This window comes from Oncorhynchus nerka, linkage group LG1 (assembly GCF_034236695.1).
Source record: "Oncorhynchus nerka isolate Pitt River linkage group LG1, Oner_Uvic_2.0, whole genome shotgun sequence".
In the NCBI taxonomy this organism is placed as follows: domain Eukaryota; kingdom Metazoa; phylum Chordata; class Actinopteri; order Salmoniformes; family Salmonidae; genus Oncorhynchus; species Oncorhynchus nerka.
The window spans coordinates 34,159,671-34,180,916 of NC_088396.1; the positions used below are offsets into that span (position 1 = coordinate 34,159,671).

At 41.8% G+C, this 21,246-nt stretch overlaps 1 protein-coding gene across 1 annotated transcript in view; it reads left to right on the forward strand.

The window, feature by feature from the left end:
* LOC115129567 (zinc finger protein 385B-like) overlaps window positions 1–21,246 on the forward strand; it is an 83,615-nt gene that overhangs the window by 14,374 nt on the left and 47,995 nt on the right. The window contains exon 2 of the mRNA XM_029660096.2: window positions 13,712–13,857. Within this exon, the coding sequence (XP_029515956.1) occupies window positions 13,712–13,857 (146 nt within the window). The remainder of the gene's footprint in view (window positions 1–13,711; window positions 13,858–21,246) is intronic.

The following is a 21,246-nucleotide window of genomic DNA, read 5'->3' on the forward strand; positions in this document are numbered from 1 at the left end:
CTAACCCGATCTTGAATCCCACAAACAATTACAGTTCAGTCACATGATCACATTAATTCTGTTATTAACTCACAATTATCTGATTCTTCATACATTCCATTTCCTTTTTCAGTAATTTACACATTAGAGATTTTATCACACAGAGCGGAGGGAAGTTGTGAGATTGAGTGGTGTCATTTTTCTTTCTTTGTCTCTCTTGTGATTTGCAACAACAACACATTGCAATCTGACATATTGCTGTTATCTTCAATAGTCCAGGGGAATCTCCACACTCCTCAGGAAACCATAGCAATGCATCATGTTCTCTTGCATTCACATTCCAGCAAGGATCTGTAGCCTAACGGCTGCTAGTGGTTGCCCACCCCCTGGTGTCTTAGCACTAGTAGACTTCACAGGTACACAGAAAACCTGATGGATTACTGAAGGGCTCTGGCTGCTGTTCTCCCAGACATTGCCCTCCCAGAAGGCCCATAATAACAGAGAAATGCTCTCTGTGACTCCTTGGAAGGAAGCCCTCCTATAGTTATTTATTTTATGTTGGAAATAGGTTCTGATTCCATTCCAGGATGTTTTGCAAACATGTACTGTACACCCCGGAGCACTCCACCACCTCCTTCTTCTCCTCCTTGCTCCTCCTTACTCCTCCTCCTCCTCCTTCTTTCTCCCACACCCAAATGCAACAGGATTGAGTCACACACCTTGTGAGTCACTGTACACACACATTGAGAGAGACAGAGACAGATTGGCCACCCACTCAGATAGTGTGATGAAAACACAACTGGTTGTATAATAGGTGCTCAGTTCCCCGTAATGTCCATAGACATAGCCTGCGTCCCTATGTAGCCCTATGGGCCCTGGTCAAAAGTAGTGTACTACATAGGGAATAGGGTGCCATTTGGGACACATCCCTAGATCCAATGAACAAATGCCAGTGTGTGACCTCATTCCAACTCAGATACAGTATGTAACATACGCCTACTCTACTCTGTACTGTATAGTACACGACAGAACCTCTTTAGTATTTTTAACTGACACTCAACCTTAAACCTACACAAAGAGGCTTAAGTACACTAGACTCAATATCATTTTCTGTCAGTAATGTTTGACATGTGTATGCATAACCCATTTAGAGTAGACTGTAGTGAATTATATCATTTATGTGCTCCACTGTTACTAAATGTGGCAGCAGAGGCATATTATAACATATCCTAGTTTACCATGTTGAAAAACATTCTTGTTCACGTCCTTTTAAAAGTAACATTTTTGGAAGTAGTAAAAAAAAGCATGTTTTTAAAAATCTGATTTGTAATGTCAATTCAAATCAAATCAAATTGTATTTGTGACATGCGCCAAATACAAAAGGTGTAGACCTTACAATGAAATTCTTACTTACAAGCCCTTAATGCAGTTCAAGAAATAGAGTGTGGCGGGGGGTCAATGTAAATAGTCCGGGTGGCCATTTGAGTAGTTTAATTGTTCAGCAGTCTTATGGCTTGGGGGTAGAAACTGTTAAGGAGCCTTTTGGTCCTAGACTTGGGGCTCCGGTACCGCTTGCTGTGTGGTAGCAGAGAGTTGCGGTTGTGATTCAGTCAGTGGCTCACTTGTTCCTGGTCCCTATGGAACCTACATGCAAATGCACTGGATTATCTTTAGTGGAGAGCTGTCCCTGTGGTTACATGTGGTTGACATTATAGGACAAATCACACATTTCTCTTAGACTGTAGGATTCTCTATGCCTGTTGTAACGGCAGATTAAGCCAGTGTGTGTTTGGTTATCTCTCTCTCCATCGTTCCCTCGTCCTCTCTCCCTCTCCATCATTCGTTATCTTATGAGTTCATTGTAAGAAACCTCGTCTCTAATATCCTAATCAAAATCTACCTTTATTTATTCATCATCAGTCCAGGACATCACCAACTGTTTGTGTTGCTGTGCTGTATAAGGACATTAACTTCTTTTCAGCTGTAATGTCATTTTCCCTGCTCATCAGGTGATTTTCTTCAGAGAGAACACAAACTGCGTTTGCAAATAAATTGAGTTCAAAAGCGCAAAGATCCAACTTGTTTTAACTACCCCAGACCCCGAGGTACAGTATATAGCCATGACTGGGACTTCTCAAATCTACATTTAAATTGAATTTGGTCTGTTATTAGATTTTCTTCCTGAAATGTTTGGTGCATGGCTGAAGCAATGGCTGTTTCCCAAACGGCACCCATGCCCTTTATAGTGCACTACTTTTGACCATGGCCCAAAGAGCTCAAGTCAAAAGTAGCTCACTTGGAATTAGGGTGCCATTTGGGATGTATGCAATGAATGTTCATCCTCCTCCTAGACATCTTAATAACTACACTGTCTGTCCTCTCGTCTGGAATAATAAATAGTTGGATCATTTCATAGCCTTGTAATAATCATAGAGATGCCTAAAGAGGACTGTATAATATCTTGTTAGCCGGTAGGGAGGCAGGAATGGACAGCTGATATTTTGGGACACAGACATGTATTTTGTTACAGACCCAGACAGGCTGAGTATGTGCCTAGCATTATGTTCTTCATTTATGTGGATGAACTGAACTGTTTTATAGCCTAAACCCTGGTCATATCTTAGCCATTTTAACCAGCATCTGAATGTCACACCCTGACCTTAGAGATCCCTGTTTATTCTCTATATTTTGGTTAGGTCAGGGTGTGACTAGGGTGGGTACTCTAGTTTTTGTATATCTATGTTTTCTTTTTCTTTGTTGGCCTAGTATGGTTCCCAATCAGAGGCAGCTGTCTATCGTTGTCTCTGATTGTGGATCATACTTAGGCAGCCCTTTTTCCCACCTTCTGTTGTGGGATCTTGTCTTTGGTTGTTGCTTGTGTTTGCTCTCCTAGCTTTACGTTCGTTGAGTTGTTTATTGTTTTTGGTGGAGCATTTAAAACTAAAAGATAATGTACGCCTACCACGCTGCACCTTGGTCTTCATTTAACGACGGACGTTACAGAAGATCCCACCACCAACGGACCAAGCAGCGTGGTCAGGAGGACTGGACCTGGGAGGAAATCCTGGAGGGAGAAGGACCCTGGACAAGGGCCGGGGAGTATCGCCATCCAAAGGAGGAGATGGAGGCAGCGAAAGCGGAACGGCGGTGATACAAGGAGTTAAAACAACAAAGCGAGCACGAGAGGCAAAACCCCCCCCAAAAATTTTTTTGGGGGGACACACAGGGAGACTGGCCAATCAGCGTAGAGAGCGGGGGCTACATCCCGAACCGGAAACGCCACCGAGGGAAGAGTTCGCCAGCACAACCCAGTGCGGCCTGTGCCAGCTCCCCGCACTTGCCGTGCCACAGGGGGTATTCAGCCAGGACACGTTGGGCCAGCTCCAGTCCTCCAGTGCGCCTCCACTGCCCAGCATATCCTGCGCCGACTCTACGCACTATGCCTCCAGTGCGCCTTCATAGCCCAGTGCGTTCCCTGCCAGCTCTCCACACTCATTGAGCTAAAGTGGGTATCCAGCCAGGACGTGTTGTGGCAGGTTCCCACACCAGGCTTCCAGTACGTATCCTCAGTCCGGTGAGACCTGTTCCGGCTCCACGCACGAATCCTCCAGTGATGATCCATGGCACGAAGCCTCCAGTGATGATCCATGTCCCGGAGCCTATAGTGGTAATCCATGGCACGAAGCCTCCAGTGATGATCCATGGCCCGGAGCCTGTAGTGACGATCCATGGCAAGGAGCCTGCCGCAACTGTCCCCAGTCCGGAGCCTCCAGCGACGGTCCCCAGTCCGGGGTCTCCAGCGACGGTCCCCAGTCCGGGGTCTCCAGCGACGGTCCCCAGTCCGGGGTCTCCAGCGACGGTCCGCAGTCCGGGGTCTTCAGCGACGGTCCGCAGTCCAGAGCCTCCAGCGACGGTCCAGAGCCTCCAGCGACGGTCTGCAGTCCAGAGCCTCCAGCGACGATCTGCAGTCCAGAGTCTTCAGCGACGAGCTGCAGTCCAGAGCCTCAGGCGGGGTTCCCAGTCCAGAGCCTCCGGCGCTGATCCACGGTCCGGTTCCTCCGGTGACGATCCACGGTCCGGTTCCACAGAAGCGGAGGGATCAGCGTAGAGAGCGGGGGCTACGTCCCGAACCCAGAACCGACACCGAGGGAGATGCCCACCCAGACCCTCCCCTATAGATTCAGGTTTGCGGCAGGGGTACTGTCACATCCCTGTTTATTCTCTATATTTTGGTTAGGTCAGGGTGTGACTAGGGTGGGTACTCTAGTTTTTGTATATCTATGTTTGTTTTTTTTGGCCCAGAGACAGCTGCCTCTGATTGGGGATCATACTTAGGCAGCCCTTTTTCCCACCTTCTGTTGTGGGATCTTATCTTTGGTTGTTGCTTGTGTTTGCACTCCTAGCTTCACGTTCGTTGAGTTGTTTATTGTTTTTGGTGGAGCATTTAAAATTAAAAGAAAATGTACGCCTACCACGCTGCACCTTGGTCTTCATTTAACGACGGACGTTACACCGAATTCACTCACGCAATGGTAATTCTGTTCTGTAGGTGAACTACAGTATGCTAAAATATTAAACTAAAGATTAGTCCATTTTAAATACATCATTCAACTTTTTAATTGGGTTTTAAGAAGTAGGTGCTCCGTGGATATATTTAAAGTGTGAAATCCGTCATTTTCCGGGGAAATGGAAAGATGAACCAGGTCTAGAATAGCACGGAATTAACTGTTTATATTCTGTAACTCTAAATGAAATAGAAGAAATCTACATGCTACATACAGTATATTCCATGAAAGAATAATGACAAATAATATGAGAATACACAAATACTCAAAGCAGGAATACCCTCAGTGTTCCAGTTCAGTGGCCAGGCCTTCTCTCTGGGGTGTCATTACTCTGTTTTATCTCAGGGACACCTGGACTGGCCCGATACTCCATCAACCTGTCTGTCTGTATCCCATATGGCACCCCATTCCCTACATAGTGCACTGCTTTTAACCAGCGCTCACAGGGCTGTGATCGAATGTAGTGCACTATATATGGAATAGGTGCCATTAGAGTTGCACACTTACACTACCCAGCCTCATGTTGATAGGTATTATTACCTGTATTTATCTGTGAGATGGCCTGAGTAAAAGTAAGTTGCCCAAAGACACTGATTTAAGGTCAGTTTGGCTTTTTCCCTCTAATGGTTAAGGTTAGGATTTGGGGAGGGCAATCTGATCCTTGATCAGTGCCTAGGGGCAACTTCTATTCTAAGCTGTGCTGACCATGAACCTAAGCTAACAGTGTTATACACGAGCACTGTAATCCTATCATTTTATTCCCCCTACCTAGAGATATGATATGATTTCACTGGCCCTGGAAAACAACTGAAGGATAAAGGCACATTCCCTTTCTCAAAATGTGATGAGATTAGATTCTTATTTCTTTTCTCCTATTTCTATGATAATGCTATTCTTAGAAACTTTTCAGCAAAAATTTAAAAACATTTTAATTTTATACTTATTCTCTATTTCAAATGGACCTTTCTTGTATTTCCTTGATATCAAATCCTACAGATGGTCTCATTGTTGAAAGCCTAATTGAATGACTACAGTGAGTGTGGTGTACAATGACAAGTAGCCATTGATGTTTCTGCCTTGTTGTTCATGTGCCAGAGTCAGAGTGAGAGAGAGAGCTAGTAGTGGAAAGAGTGGTGGAGGCAGAAGAGATCTAGCTGTGTGGTAACACAGGACCTCCAAGGACCTCAATAGGAGATGTATACATAACACAAGGGGGGTTATTCAAGGCAGGGCAGAATAGTGGCATTTAATTTAATTTACTGTACCAGCAGGACTCTTAGCCTCCTTCCTCCTTCTCAGGACCCAGATTAGATGATGAAACAGACATGAGAAATACTGGGGTCAGGATTATTTAAATATCTAACTATCTCTTTCTGACTTTCTAACTGACTCCATGTCTCTCTGTATCTCTCTCTCTCTCACTCTCTCTCTCTCCATCTTTCTCGCTCTCTCGCTCTCTCTGTCTCTCTCTCGCTCTCTCTCTGAAACTGAAGAATTGACTCTGGCTGTTTGAGAAAGCATCAACAACTTAGAGAGAAGAAATGAGACATTGAGGATCTCTGCAGTTACTAGCTAGGTTTCCATCCAACTGGCGACAGATTTTCATGTGAATATTCTGAAATCCGCATAAAAACAGTATGTACATTTTCCCACCAGAGATGTGTTTCCATCAAATTGACATTTAAAAGGCTGTACATTGAGAACGTGCCTACTCTGGTCTTGGCACGTGCTCTCTAGCCAACAGCTGGCAGATACACTGCGGGTAGGACAGCCTACATGATGACATTATTATGGACAAAAGAGAGAGATTTATTACATTTATTAAAAGGCAGCCAAGCATCAATCATCATGTCTCCAGAATAAGACTCTCGATAATTATTGGAAAGGAGCATCAATCACTGCGTGCCTTTTCCCACTTTGTGAAGTTCATCATACATATTATACCCCCAAAAATGCTAACCTCCCCTGATATTGGTAATGGTGAGATGACATGTTTTGGAGGCATGATTTTGTGCATCTGTAACTTTCTCACTCATCATTATACAATTCATTCATGTTTATCTGTAATCATGGTAGCATTCACATTAAAAGTATTCTATTTCTATTCACAATAAAAGTGACTCCATTCATTTCTATTGGGCACAGCATAATCTGAAACACAACCAAAACAAACCGCAAATGTATCCAACAAGTTTGTAGAGTCACAAGCTTGATATAGTCATTGCATGCTAGAAATATGGGACCAAGTACTAAACCTTTTACAATGTAATACAATCAGTGAATTGATCCAAATACTTAAAACACCTTCAAATGGGGGGACTAGATACATAAAGTTCATTCATTTCTAAACTGTAAAAAAGATATGTATGAAAATACCCTCAAATAAAGGTGACATTCTGTTCTGTCGCCTCATATGAAACATTTGATCTCAAATCCAAAATCCTGGAGTATTGAGCCAAATGTACCATTGTAGCTTCACTATAGACCTCTGGTTCAAACTGGTATTTAGTTTGATATTTTTATTGATTTAGTTGAAGACTAGTGAAAGACAAAATTGTAAAAAGCTTTGAAGGTGAGGTTGGAAACTCAAGAGTATATATTTTTTTTAAACACACCTAAAAACACTAGATACAATATAAGTACAATCCCGTTTCTTTCAATTAATTAAACAAAGAATACTCATTACAATTGAGCATGAACATCAGTGTACAAAAACAACAAGTTGCTCTGTTAGTCTTTTGGTTGTTGGTTGTTGGCTATTTGTGGCAGTCTCTGATCATTCTTTTTCTGTAGAGATAATCCATCTGATTTTCCCCCAGAAAGTCACCTGATGTTTCAGAGTAACACATGTTTAGAATTCTCCACTTGAGCTCTCTGGTACCTACTAACCATTGATGGTACAGTTTCCCAGGTAACAGCACTTGGCTGTAATCATTCTGTTCTCTGAATATTGATGAGCCATTTTGAAAGGACTTGAGCGCTAAAGCAAAAGTCAATATTTATCTCAACTCGAGTGCATCTCTCTCAAATGACATTCTAATGAATATCACTACAGAACCAGGAACATTGGACAAACATACTGTATTTACAGTACATATTATTGAGATACATTACTTAAGAACAGGAATCAAGTATTCCACATGTGTTCATCTGAAGTAAGCTCATTATTTGTATCAAAAAGGCCCACACAGACAGGACATGCTCACAACACATTACTACACACACAGCTTCACTCTCTCACCAACACAGAAATCAAAAAACATGTGGACACCATTGCAGGTACACCATTACAGACACATCAGTTCTTTCATCTAGTTGTAATGACTAGCCCTGGCCTGGACAGAAGCAGCTGGTGAGTGTTGTAGTGTGTGAATGAAGGGCAGGCAGGCAGTAGACTGGCCTCAAGAATCAAGTTTCCAGCAACCAAGCGGGATAGTAATTACTTCCTGAAGGAGCCTAACCTCTGACCTGTCACCACTCCACGGGCCTTGAAGACCACCCTGTCATGTTGCTGACCACAGACTAGACAGACCCAGCAGCAGTGATGAGTGTTCTAGTGTGAGACTGTGAACGAGGGTTGGGCAAACAGGCCTTGGCAGAGTTTTTTGGCTGAAGGCTGGCCTCCAGCTTCTAACCTCCAGGCAAACAGTAATGACCTCCTTAAGGGCCTAACCTCTAACCTGTAAACCTCTAACCTGTCCCATCCAAGGGTCTGGAAGACTGGCCGACTGGTGGACTGGTCCTGGTAGAGGCTGTGATGGCTCTTCCGAAGAGTTACTATACTGTTGTACCCAAAGCTAATACCATGATTGCGTGCAAAATGGTTGTGGCAATAACTCACTGTAAATAAATGAATCTGAGCAGTAGAGTCATGCTTCAGAGCACAATCTAGCCTGTAAATTTATGCTCGAAGACGTTTATTTTAGCTCTATCACATTGTGTTCAGATCTATAAAAGGTTCATGACAACACAGTTGTGTTTGTTCTGATAAGAAATGCATCAAAAATTGTTATTGGAAAAGAGAGTGCCCTGTGTTCCTGTTCTTATGGCCTGCTGTTGTTCCTGGTAAGGCTTTGTAAACGTTAGCTCCAAATAAATCACTATGAACTGGGAGGCCAGTTTCAAATGTCTAGTTGGGTCTCGCATGTGTTTCTCATCTCACGGTCTTTATTATGGGTTAGCAGAATGACCATGTTTGACTATGTAGCAAGGTAAAAAAAAAAACGCTTTTCGCTTCCAACAATACACATTGTCATTGTAACAAGTCATTTAGATAGGCAGCTCAGTTGGTAGAGCATGTCGCTTGCAACGTCAGTATAGTGGAATCGATTCCCAGGACCACCCATACGTAGAATGCACGCATGAATGTAATCGTTTTGGATAAAAGCGTCTGCTAAATGGAATATATTATTGTTATGTTGTACAAGTTCTGACTGATGCAGTAATAATGTGGTGAGCGTCTCGGGTGTCATACATTGAGTCATGAGTAATAAAATAATCCAATGAAAGTCAATCCTGTTTATGTCATTTCTTCCTGGGAAAAGGGATTTTTCTCCTTTATTGTTTCATGACGTCAGACATAGTATTCTACCCAGTGATTTTCATGTGTTGTGGTGTTAGAGTCAAGTGAATTAAACTACAGAATGTGTGGACATTAGCAATTTAAGGTGTGTGCCATAGTGTAGAAGGTCGTACTGAAGACGTTTCATTTTGACAATGTGAAGCGCATGGCATGAAGTTGGACAAGACAGTCTGGACAAAAAGTTTCATATGATTTATAACACTTTGACATCACATGAGCTTCAGTATGCACAAGTTACTGAATGTGTGATGCTGTTGTTTATTGGTTTCTTGGTCTTCGGGTTGATGATATGATAGGATTTTGCCTTTCATAATGTTGGGGACAGTTGCCAATGTTATAATAAATGGACAGCAGACGGGTAATTCCACAATAATGGAATTGCGCCGAGGCTCCGATTTTTCACTTAAAATGTATGCCAAACAAAAAGTATTGATTTCAGAGTTTTAATAAAACATACAACACTGTGCACAAGGACTACTTTTAAAAATGTACACAGAACATTTGACAAAAACACATGTACAGGGAGAACTGTGCAGATGCAAAGTTTGGCAACAGAATTTTTGTCAAATATTTTTTGTGCCCACGTTGTGTTCACGTTTTCCAAAAGCTCTTAAATATCTGCTCAGTATTAAGATTCGCCTGGACCAAATCTGAACAAATCACAGACGTCTATGTTTCACAAATAGAGTACAGTACACTACAGTAGAGTTTAGTACAGTAGTGTACAGTACAGTAGAGTACAGTAGAGTTATATTCAGTACAGTACAGTAGAGTTTAGTACAGTAGTGTACAGTACAGTAGAGTACAGTAGAGTTTAGTACAGTGGTGTACAGTACAGTAGAGTACAGTAGAGTTTAGTACAGTAGTGTACAGTACAGTAGAGTACAGTACAGTAGAGTTTAGTACAGTAGTGTACAGTACAGTAGAGTACAGTAGAGTTATGTTCAGTATAGTACAGTAGAGTTTAGTACAGTAGTGTACAGTACAGTAGAGTACAGTAGAGTTTAGTACAGTAGTGTACAGTACAGTAGAGTACAGTAGAGTTTAGTACAGTAGTGTACAGTACAGTAGAGTACAGTAGAGTTTAGTACAGTAGTGTACAGTACAGTAGAGTACAGTAGAGTTTAGTACAGTAGTGTACAGTAGAGTTTAGTACAGTAGTGTACAGTACAGTAGAGTACAGTAGAGTTTAGTACAGTACAGTTGAGTTTAGTACAGTAGTGTACAGTACAGTAGAGTACAGTAGAGTTATGTTCAGTACAGTACAGTAGAGTTTAGTACAGTAGTAGTGTACAGTACAGTAGAGTTATGTTCAGTACAGTACAGTAGAGTTTAGTACAGTAGTGTACAGTACAGTAGAGTTATAGTCAGTACAGTACAGTAGAGTAGAGTTTAGTACAGTAGTGTACAGTACAGTAGAGTTATGTTCAGTACAGTACAGTAGAGTTTAGTACAGTAGTGTACAGTACAGTAGAGTTATGTTCAGTACAGTACAGTACATTACAGTAGAGTTATGTTCAGTACAGTAGTGTACAGTACAGTAGAGTACAGTAGAGTACAGTAGAGTTATGTTCAGTACAGTACGGTACAGTACAGTAGAGTTTAGTACATTAGTGTACAGTACAGTACAGTAGAGTTTAGTACATTAGTGTACAGTACAGTACAGTAGAGTTTAGTACATTAGTGTACAGTACAGTACAGTAGAGTTTAGTACAGTAGTGTACAGTACAGTAGAGTTATAGTCAGTACAGTACAGTAGAGTAGAGTTTAGTACAGTAGTGTACAGTACAGTAGAGTTATGTTCAGTACAGTACAGTAGAGTTTGGTACAGTAGTGTACAGTACAGTAGAGTTCTGTTCAGTACAGTACAGTAGAGTTTAGTACAGTAGTGTACAGTACAGTAGAGTTATGTTCAGTACAGTACAGTAGAGTTTGGTACAGTAGTGTACAGTAGAGTACAGTAGAGTTATGTTCAGTACAGTAGTGTACAGTACAGTAGAGTACAGTAGAGTTATGTTCAGTACAGTACGGTACAGTACAGTAGAGTTTAGTACAGTAGTGTACAGTACAGTACAGTAGAGTTTAGTACAGTAGTGTACAGTACAGTACAGTAGAGTTCAGTACAGTAGTGTACAGTACAGTACAGTAGAGTTTAGTACAGTAGTGTACAGTACAGTACACTAGAGTTTAGTACAGTAATGTACAGTACAGTAGAGTACAGTAGTGTTATGTTCAGTAAAGTACAGCATTGCTTGCTCTTTTGGGTTTTAGGCCGGGTTTCTGAATAAACACTTTGTGACATCTGCTGATGTAAAAAGGGCTTTATAAATACATTATATTGATTGATTGAGTACAATACAGTACATTATGGTTTGTAACTACTATGATTTCTCATTGGTGCCAATTCAATTGCAGAAATTAACGATTTGGTATTGGAATTGAAAATTGAAATGAGTAAAAACACTATAACTAATGAATAGGACATAGGTCTACTTTTACTTGTTACTTCTATGAACTTTCATTATCATCCCGCCTCATGAGGGACAGAAATATGAAAATATCGTGTAGATATGTGGGTTTTTGGTAATGGAATTTCAAGGCATAAGGCAATATTTCTTTAACTTACAGAAGACAGAAACATTTATCCAGAACTAAATATAATATTATGTTGATAATAGTCTGCAGGGTTCATTACTTCAACGTGATCGTGTTTTGATGTATTTCTAATTTCCTTTTAAGACTTTTTCTGCTATATGTTTTCTAAGACCCCTTTTCCATCTGTTTGACCAGGAATCAAGGCTTTTTTCTCATTCCAAATTTTTGGGATGGAAATTGGTTGAAAAATGTATATATATGCCATAATAAATTAAAAAACATAGACTCTTATCTTTCATTTGACCCCCAATTTGACATGCTCCTATTTACTTCACATGTTGGTGCTCATGGGTCCTTTTACATGGAAATGACCAGACACACAAATCAAATTATGAACAACTCAAATCCAAACAATTTCATTCCTATCAGCAATGGAAAAATCTAAACATGTAAGATTAGAGGTTCTAACCATGTATCTCCCATGACAACACGATCATGAGACAGTATAGTTTGCAGTATTACATTACATCTCTATATATTACATAAAGACAAAGCTTCATCTCCATGTTAAACGTTGGTTTCATCCCAGTGATCGCCTGCATAGCTTTATTAAATCACAGTCTCTTGATGGATGATATATTTCTATGAAATTAGCTGGAAGTGTATCCCTGCTGTGTCAGTGCGCGTCGATATTTTACGTTCTCTTGGCATCGAACACAGTATGATTTAGTATGAAGGGAAATTTTAAGCAATAGTTTGATGTTTCTTTAAAAAAAAAATGTTGTTCATGTTGAATCTCTGACAAGAATATGAGCACCTATTTGAAGTTAGTGTGTGTGTACGTTTGTCAGCACATATACACACAAGCTGGCACTTATGGATTTCTGAGATAGACTCACTCATCATTTCACATGCTATTAAATCTCTACTGAGATTAACTCTTGTATGCAGACACAGACACACACACACACACACACACATGCACGCACATGCACACACACATGCACGCACATGCACACACACGCATAAAACATGCATAATATGGAGGGAAGTTGAAGAGAAAAGAGCTTTGAATTCTGTGTCGATTATCTACAGTAGTGCATAGCTGGTTAATGTCATTCTTTATTTTGGTCTGGATCCATAGGCTTCTGTGTGCATTAAGCTTTTATATTGTATATACAGAGTATGAAAGCCTGAAGTGAACTGGCAATAACCTTATTTTCCTTTGAAATATACAAAGTAGATATACACAGATATGACTACGATGCCAATGAACTGCCTTGCATCAGGTATGATCTGTTTCAGGGCTCAAGACCCAGTCCCAGCCATAGAAGTATTCTCCTAGCTCCATTCCCTCTGCCCCAACATAATGTACTGCATCCTTCCTCCAGCCAGCCCACCTTCCAGGCTGACTCACACCCCAGCACACACACACTCCACATCTTACCCCAGCCTATGAGCGCATAGAGACATTTTTCTGCTTAATTTAAGACAGGATGAGTTACTTTCCACTATTCTCTGCCACAGCGCTCACAACAGCCACAGTGTACAGTGTATTTTCTCTGCCTGTTAGCTCCTCGTTTGTGTTATGTATGGTCCTAGTGCTATGAATATAATTTTTTAATTTTTTATTTAACCTTTATTTAACTAGGCAAGTCAGTTAAGAACAAATTCTTATTTACAATGACGGCCTACCGGGGAACAGTGGGTTAACTGCCTGTCAGCTCAGGGATTCTATCCAGCATCCTTTCGGTTACTGGCCGAACGCTCAAACCACGCACTAACCTGCCATCACTACATCATACTGCCCTCATCTGAAAATGTGTTAATATTTCTCTTTCTCTGTTTTTCTCTTTTCCTTACTCTTTCTTTCTCTTTCTCTCTCCCTCTCTCTTTCCATTGTTCTGTCCCTTTTTCTCTCTCCTCTCTCTCTCCATCCTTCTCTCCCCCCCTCCCCTCTCTCTATCTAACTATCTCTCCGTCTCCAAAGGAAGTTCATGCCATAGCAACACACTGCCTGCGCTGGTGCGGAATCAGTCTCTGATGATGCAGTCCACTTTGGATATGAAACCCTTTATGCCCTTCCACCAAGTGGACACCTCCTCTAGTGTGGGACTCTTCCCTAATTTTAACACGGTAAGAAATTGCTGCTTTCATCTCTTGTTAGTAACGCTTTCCCGAGTCAGAACACCCCATAGGGCAGTAACCCATCTCCTTTTTTTGTAGTGTGAGGCAGATTGATGAACAGGTACAGCCACTGGACTGGGCGCCTGTCCTTTCATCTCATGTATTTTGTATTTTATTGTCACTATTATTGATCTTAGATTTCAGTATTGTTTCATTGCCAGAATCCTACTGTCTTTCTTTTCCTGATTCATGAATTCTAAATGGCTTAGGAGATTCTTCCTTTTCCCTTCACAAAGAATCTTAATGGCAAATGCACAGAGAAAGAGAGAGAGAGAGAGAGAACACTGCAGTCCCACCATCAAGGCATCGATTCCAACCCTTCAAAACGGAGAGGTGGAAACAAAAGATATTCTTGCTTTTATCTTGCCAAAAACACATCTCATGCTGATAGTTGATGTGGCAGGTGTAAAAATGTCATGACCTGAAAAATCCACTGAGAGAGTTAGTCAAAGAGTTTCTATGAGTGTTTAACTCTGTGTTGGCCGAGCTGTATGCTCCAACCATAGAAGGACTAAAACAGACATTTCCATCCAACGTTTTGTGATGGGTGGACCGTTCTATTTACATTTTATTTCTATGTCTCCTCCAACCTGCAAAGTCAGTCAGAACAGTGTCCTGTTAAAAGGGACTGAGGTAGGCAGCAACAGGAGGACTGCTCATGTCTGTGTGACTGTGATTCCCAGGCCTGCCATGGTCCGATGTGACAACACTCTTTGGAACAGTTAGTGAGAGCCTTGCCTGTAGTCACGGAAACCTGTCAGGAACACTCTGACTCACAGCTCTAGTCTCTAGCTCAGACCTGGGTTCAAGACACTACTATAAATCATTTCAAATACTCTATCTGTGCTTGACTGAGGTTGTCTGTTTCCATAGATCCAATAGAAACACCTGAAACATCCAAACCCAGTCAACCTGGCATTCCAGTCAAGGCTAGGGAAAATGCTCAATAGTATTTGAAAGATTTGAACGATTTCAAATAGTATTTGAACCCAGGTCTGCTCCAGCTTAGCTCAGCTGAGTCCAGTGTGATTCCATTGGCTGAGGCAAAGACACATCTAAACCAGACATTGTGTCTCTACTGCTGTCGTTGACTATTAAGTGGTAGTGCACTAAGTTGATGAGTTCATGTTGGTGAGAGTGATGTTGATTATATACACTGTGACTGTAATGATGACACCAAAATTAAATATTGTCCAAAAGTTCATCGGGGGACATTTATTTTTAAAGATATTTTGAAGAATATACTCATTGCAAAATTACAGTTTTTACATTTACATTTTAGTCATTTAGCAGACGCTCTAGAGTGACTTACAGTTAGTGCATTCAACTTAAAATAGAACAGGCACATATCACAGTCATAGTAAGTACATTTCCTCAATAAATTAAGTCAGAGAGACCAGAGGTGTTGGTGTGTCAAACGCTCCTTAAAACACACCTGGCCCGGGTATCCTGGAAGGATATTGACCTCATCCCGTCAGTCGAGGATGCCTGGTCGTTCTTTAAAAGTAATTTCCTCACAATCATAAATAAGCTTGCCCCTTTCAAAAATGTAGAACTAAGAACAGATATAGCCCTTGGTTCACTCCAGACTTTACTGCCCTTGACCAGCACAAAAACATCCTGTGGCAGACTGCAATAGCATCGAAGAGTCCCCGCGATATGCAACTGTTCAGAGAAGTCAGGAACCAATACACGTAGACAGTCAGGAAAGCAAAGGCTAGCTTTTTCAAACAGAAATTTGCATCCTTGATCTCCAAAAGGTTTTGTGACACTGTAAAGTCCATGGAGAACAAGAGCACCTCCTCCCAGCTGCCCACTGCACTGAGGCTAGGTAACACGGTCACCACCGATAAATCCATGATAATCGAACATTTCAATAAGCATTTCTCTACGGCTGACCATGCTTTCCTCTTGGCTACACCAGCCCCGGCCAACAGCTACGCCCCCCCCCCGCAGATACTTGCCCGAGCCTCCCCAGCTTCTCCTTCACCCAGATCCAGATACCAGATGTTCTGAAAGAGCTGCACAAACGTACAAATCAGCTGGGCTAGACAATCTGGACCCTCTCTTTCTAAAACTATCCGCCGCCATTGTTGCAAACCCTATTGCCAGTCTGTTCAACCTCTCTTACGTATCGTCCGAGATCCCTAAAGATTGGAAAGCTGCCGCGGTCATCCCCCTTTTCAAAGGGGGTAACACTCTAGACCAAAACTGTTATAGACCAATATATGCCCTGCCTCGCTAAAGTCTTCAAAACCCAAGTTAAAAAACAGATCACTGACCCCATTTCGAATCCCACCGTACCTTCTGCACCTCAGCCATGCTCAAGGTACTAAATGATATCATAACCACCATCGATAAAAGACAGTACTGTGCAGCCGTCTTCATCGACCTGGCCAAGGCTTTCGACTCTGTCAATCACCATATTCTTATCGGCAGACTCAATAGCCTTGGTTTCTCAAGTGACTGCCTCACCTGGTTCACCAACTACTTCGCAGACAGAGTTCAGTGTGTCAAATCGGAGGGCCTGTTGTCCGGACCTCTGGCAGTCTCTATGGGGGTACTACAGGGATCAATTCTCGGGCCGACTCTTTTCTCTATATATATCAATAATGTTGTTCTTGCAGCGGGTGATTCCCTGATCCACCCCTACGCAGACGACACCATTCTGTATGCATCTGGCCCTTCTTTGGACCTCCAAACGAGCTTCAATGCCATACAACACTCCTTCCATGGCCTCCAACTGCTCTTAAACGCTAGTAAAACTAAATGCATGCTTTCCAACCATTCGCTGCCTGCACGACTAGCATCACTACCCTGGACGGTTCTGACCAAGAATATGTGGACAACTACAAATACCTAGGTGTCTGGCTAGACTGTAAACTCTCCTTACAGACTCATATTAAACATCTCCAATACAAAATCATATCTAGAATCGCCTTTCTATTTCGCAACAAAGCCTCCTTCACTCACAGCGCCAAACTTACCCTAGTAAAACTGACTATCCTACCGATCCTCGACTTCGGCGATGTCATCTACAAAATAGCTTCCAATACTCTACTCAGCAAACTGGATGCAGTCTATCGCAGTGCCATCCATTTGTTACCAAAGCCCCTTATACCACCAACCACTGCGACCTGTATGCTCTAGTCGGCTGGCCCTCGCTACATATCGTCGCCAGACCCAGTGGCTCCAGGTCATCTACAAGTCTATGCTAGGTAAAGTTCCGCCTTATCTCAGCTCACTGGTCACGATAACAACACCCACCCATAGCACGCGCTCCAGCAGGTATATCTTACTGGTCATCCCCAAAGCCAACACTTTGGCTGCCTTTCCTTCCAGTTCTCTGCTGCTAGTGACTGGAATGAATTGCAAAAATCGCTGAAGCTGGAGACTTATATTTCCCTCACTATCTTTAAACATCAGCTATCTGAGCAGCTAACCGATCGCTGCAGCTGTACATAGTCCATCTGTAAATAGCCCACCTACCTCATCCACATATTGTTTTTATTTACTTTTCTGATACTGCACACCATTATCTCTACTTGCAGATCATCATCTGCTCATTTATCACTCCAGTGTTCATCTGCTAAATTGTAATTATCTCGCTACTATGGCCTATTTATTGCCTACCTCCTCATGCCATTGCACACACTGTATATAGACTTTCTTTTTTTCTATTGTGTTATTGAATAAAAGCTTGTTTATTCCATGTCTAACTCTGTGTTGTTGTTTGTGTCGCACTGCTTTGCTTTATCTTGGCCAGGTCGCAGTTGTAAATGAGAACTTGTTCTCAACTGGCTTACCTGGTTAAATAAAGGTGAAAAAAAATAATACTAGCTCTTTAACATGAATGCTTAATTGCAGGAACTGTATCAAGTGCTGCATGCAGTAGCCTGCTCCTAGATCTGTTTGTGCTATCTTGTCAACTCCATCAAGGAGTTGAAAAGCGATATCCCAAGTATAAATACACTAAAGTACACACACTAAATTGCAAAAAAAATGTTTTGAGCAAAATGTGTATTTTTTAAAATCTTTCTGTGCATTCTCAATCTCACCCAGACCGAACTTCCACAACTGGAAGACATTATGTCATTGACCATAACCCAACCCCTGTAGGTTAGGCTACCTGGATGTAGAGTTGCCTACCGTTATCAGTAATCCAGTAGCAAATTCACAGTACAGCCAAACCGGATGCAAGACACCCAAGCCAACTTTTTCTTTATCTTTCCAACAAGTCCAGAATGCCGGCGAAGATGGTTGGAATTTGCTGGGAGAGTCGCACCTTTTCAAAAGTAGTCACCTGTGCCGTGCCCATTTTACCAAAGTGATCTTCTAAACTGCAGGAATAGTGGAGACCAACATGCAGAAAACGTCAAGGCTGACAGAAGTAGACAAATCCTTATACTCTAATGTTAGTGAAGGATCGGAGAGTACTTTTCATATGGATGAAAGAAACCATCACAGATGCTGAGGATGGACAAGAACGGTAGACTAGCTCACCCTTGCTGTTGTAATGACTAATAATTTTCCTTTGCATAAATGTTTTGCCCTGGTCATCTAAAAACTGTTTTGGATACTTAGCTTGTTTTCGCTTTGTCATTATGGGATATTGTGTGTAGATTGATGAGGGGGAAAAAATATTGAATCCATTTTAGAATAAGGCTGTAACAAAATGTGGAAAAAGAGAAGGGGTCTAAATACTTTCCGAATGCACTGCATATCTTCAAAAAACTACGCGGTAGAAAGGACTATCAACACATTCTGACCAGCTCATGTTATAGACAGAAGCATGCTACATGGCAGACCAATCCAAACTCATCTCCCGGCATGTCCATTTTTTTAAATAAAAAATAAAAGGTTTACGTTCAAATACTTCTTCTGTGAAGTAGAGACGTTTGAATTCTCTCTCCAGATCTTCCAAGGGAAGTGAATCTGCATCGGGGATGTAGTCAGACACAAAGCTGATTTCTCTGCAGAGACGTGTGTGTATCTCATTTTTCAAACGGTGATGTATGTGTGCTGTTGACAGAACTAGTATAAGCCAGCACATGTACACGCCCACTTTTGCAACGTACACCTGCCCACATGTGAAAGTGAAAGTAAATCACGTGATACTGTAAATGAGGTGAAATGAGACTGGAGGCCGCATTGAAACATGACAATGACCATTAAGAGTTAACAAGACAGCAAAAACAGATCTTGGATCAGGTGTAGAGTACTACGCAACATGTAAAATGTTGGTCACATGTTTCATGAGGTGAAATAAAAGATCCCAGAAATCTTACATACGCATAAAAAGCTTATTTCTCTAAAATGTTGTGCACAAATTTGTTTACTTCGCTGTTAGTGAGCATTTCTCCTTCGCCAAGATAATCCATCCACCTGACAGGTGTGGCATATCAAGGAGCTGATTAAACATTATGATCATTAGACAGGTGCCCCTTGTCTTGGGAACAATAAACGGCCACTCTCAAATGTGTAGTTTTGTCACACAATGCCACAGATGTCGGAAGTTTTGAGGGAATGTACATTTGGCATGCTGACTGCAGGAATGTCCAACAGAGTTGTTGCAAGATAATTAAATGCTAATTTCTCTACTATAAGACGCCTCCAACGTCGTTTTAAAGAATTTGGCAGTACATCCAACCCGCCTCACATCCACAGACCACGTGTAACCACACCAGCCCAGGACCTCCAAATTCGGCTTCTTCACCTGCGGGATCGTCTGAGACCAGCCACCCAGACAGCTAATGAAGCTATTGGTTTGCACACCTGAAGAACTAGGAGCAATCGTCTCAGGGAAGCTCATCTGTCTGCTCGTTCTCCTCACCAGGGTCTTGATCGGAATGCAGGTCGGATTCATAACCAACGTCACCTTTGATCAAATCAAATCAAATGTATTTATATAGACCTTCTTACATCAGCTGATATATCAAAGTGCTGTACAGAAACCCAGCCTAAAACCCCAAACAGCAAACAATGCAGGTGTAGAAGCACGGTGGCTCGGAAAAACTCCCTAGAAAGGCCAAAACCTAGGAAGAAACTTAGAGAGGAATCAGGCTATGAGGGGTGGTTAGTCCTCTTCTGGCAGTGCCGGGTGGAAATAACCACTGGCACGCTGGAGAAGAGTGCTCTTTACGGATGAATATCGGTTTCAACTGTACTGTAAGTCGCTCTGGATAAGAGCGTCTGCTAAATGACTTAAATGTAAATGTAAAATGTACTGGGCAGTATGGCGTCGTGTGGGTGAGAAGTTTTCTGATATCAACGTTGTGAACAGAGTGCCCCATGGTGGCATTGGGGTTATGGTATTTCTATATCTATTTATTACGGATCCCCATTAGCTGCTGCCAAGGCAGCTATTTATACATTTTAAAAACTACACAATACATTCATAACAGATTTCACATTATATTGCATGTGTGCCCTCAGGCCTCTATTCTACTACCACATATCTATAACACAAAATCCATGTGTACATGTGTGTATAGTGCGTATGTTATTGTGTGTTTGTATGCATGTGTCTATGTTTGTGTTTCTTCACAGTCCCCGCTGTTCCATAAGGTGTATTTTTATCTGTTTTTTAAATCTATTTTTACTGCTGGCATGAGTTACTTGATGTGGAATAGACTTGATGTGGAATGGCTCTATGTTGTACTGTGTGCCTCCCATAGTCTGTTCTGGACTTAGGGACTGTGTGGAGACCTCTGGTGGCATGTCTTGTGGGGTATGCATGGGTGTCTGTGCTGTGTGCCAATAGTTCAAACAGACAGCTCAGTGCATTCAACATGTCAATACCTCTCACAAATACAAGTAGTGATGAAGTCAATCTCTCCTCCACTTTGAGCCAGGAGAGATTTACAGGCATATTATTAATGTTACCTCTCTGTGTACATCCAAGGTCCAGCCGTGCTATCCTGTTCTGAGCCAATTGCAATTTTTTAAAGTCCCTCTTTGTGGCACTTAACCACACGACTGAACAGTCCAGGTGCGACAAAACTTGGGCCTGTAGGACCTGCCTTGTTAATAGTGCTGTTAAGAATGCAGAGCAACACTTTATTATAGACAGACTTCTCCCCATCCTAGGTACTGTTGTATCAATATGTTTTGAATGTGACAGTTTACAATCCAGGGTTACTCAAAGTAGTTTAGTCTCCTCAACTTGCTGAATTTACACATTATTCATTACAAGAGAGAACCTTAGTTGAGGTTTAGGGTTTAGTGAATGATTTGTCTCAAGTACAATGCTTTTAGTTTTTGAAATATTTAGGACTAACTTATTCCTTGTCACCAATTCTGAAACTAACTGCAGCTCTTTGTTAAGTTTTGCTGTCA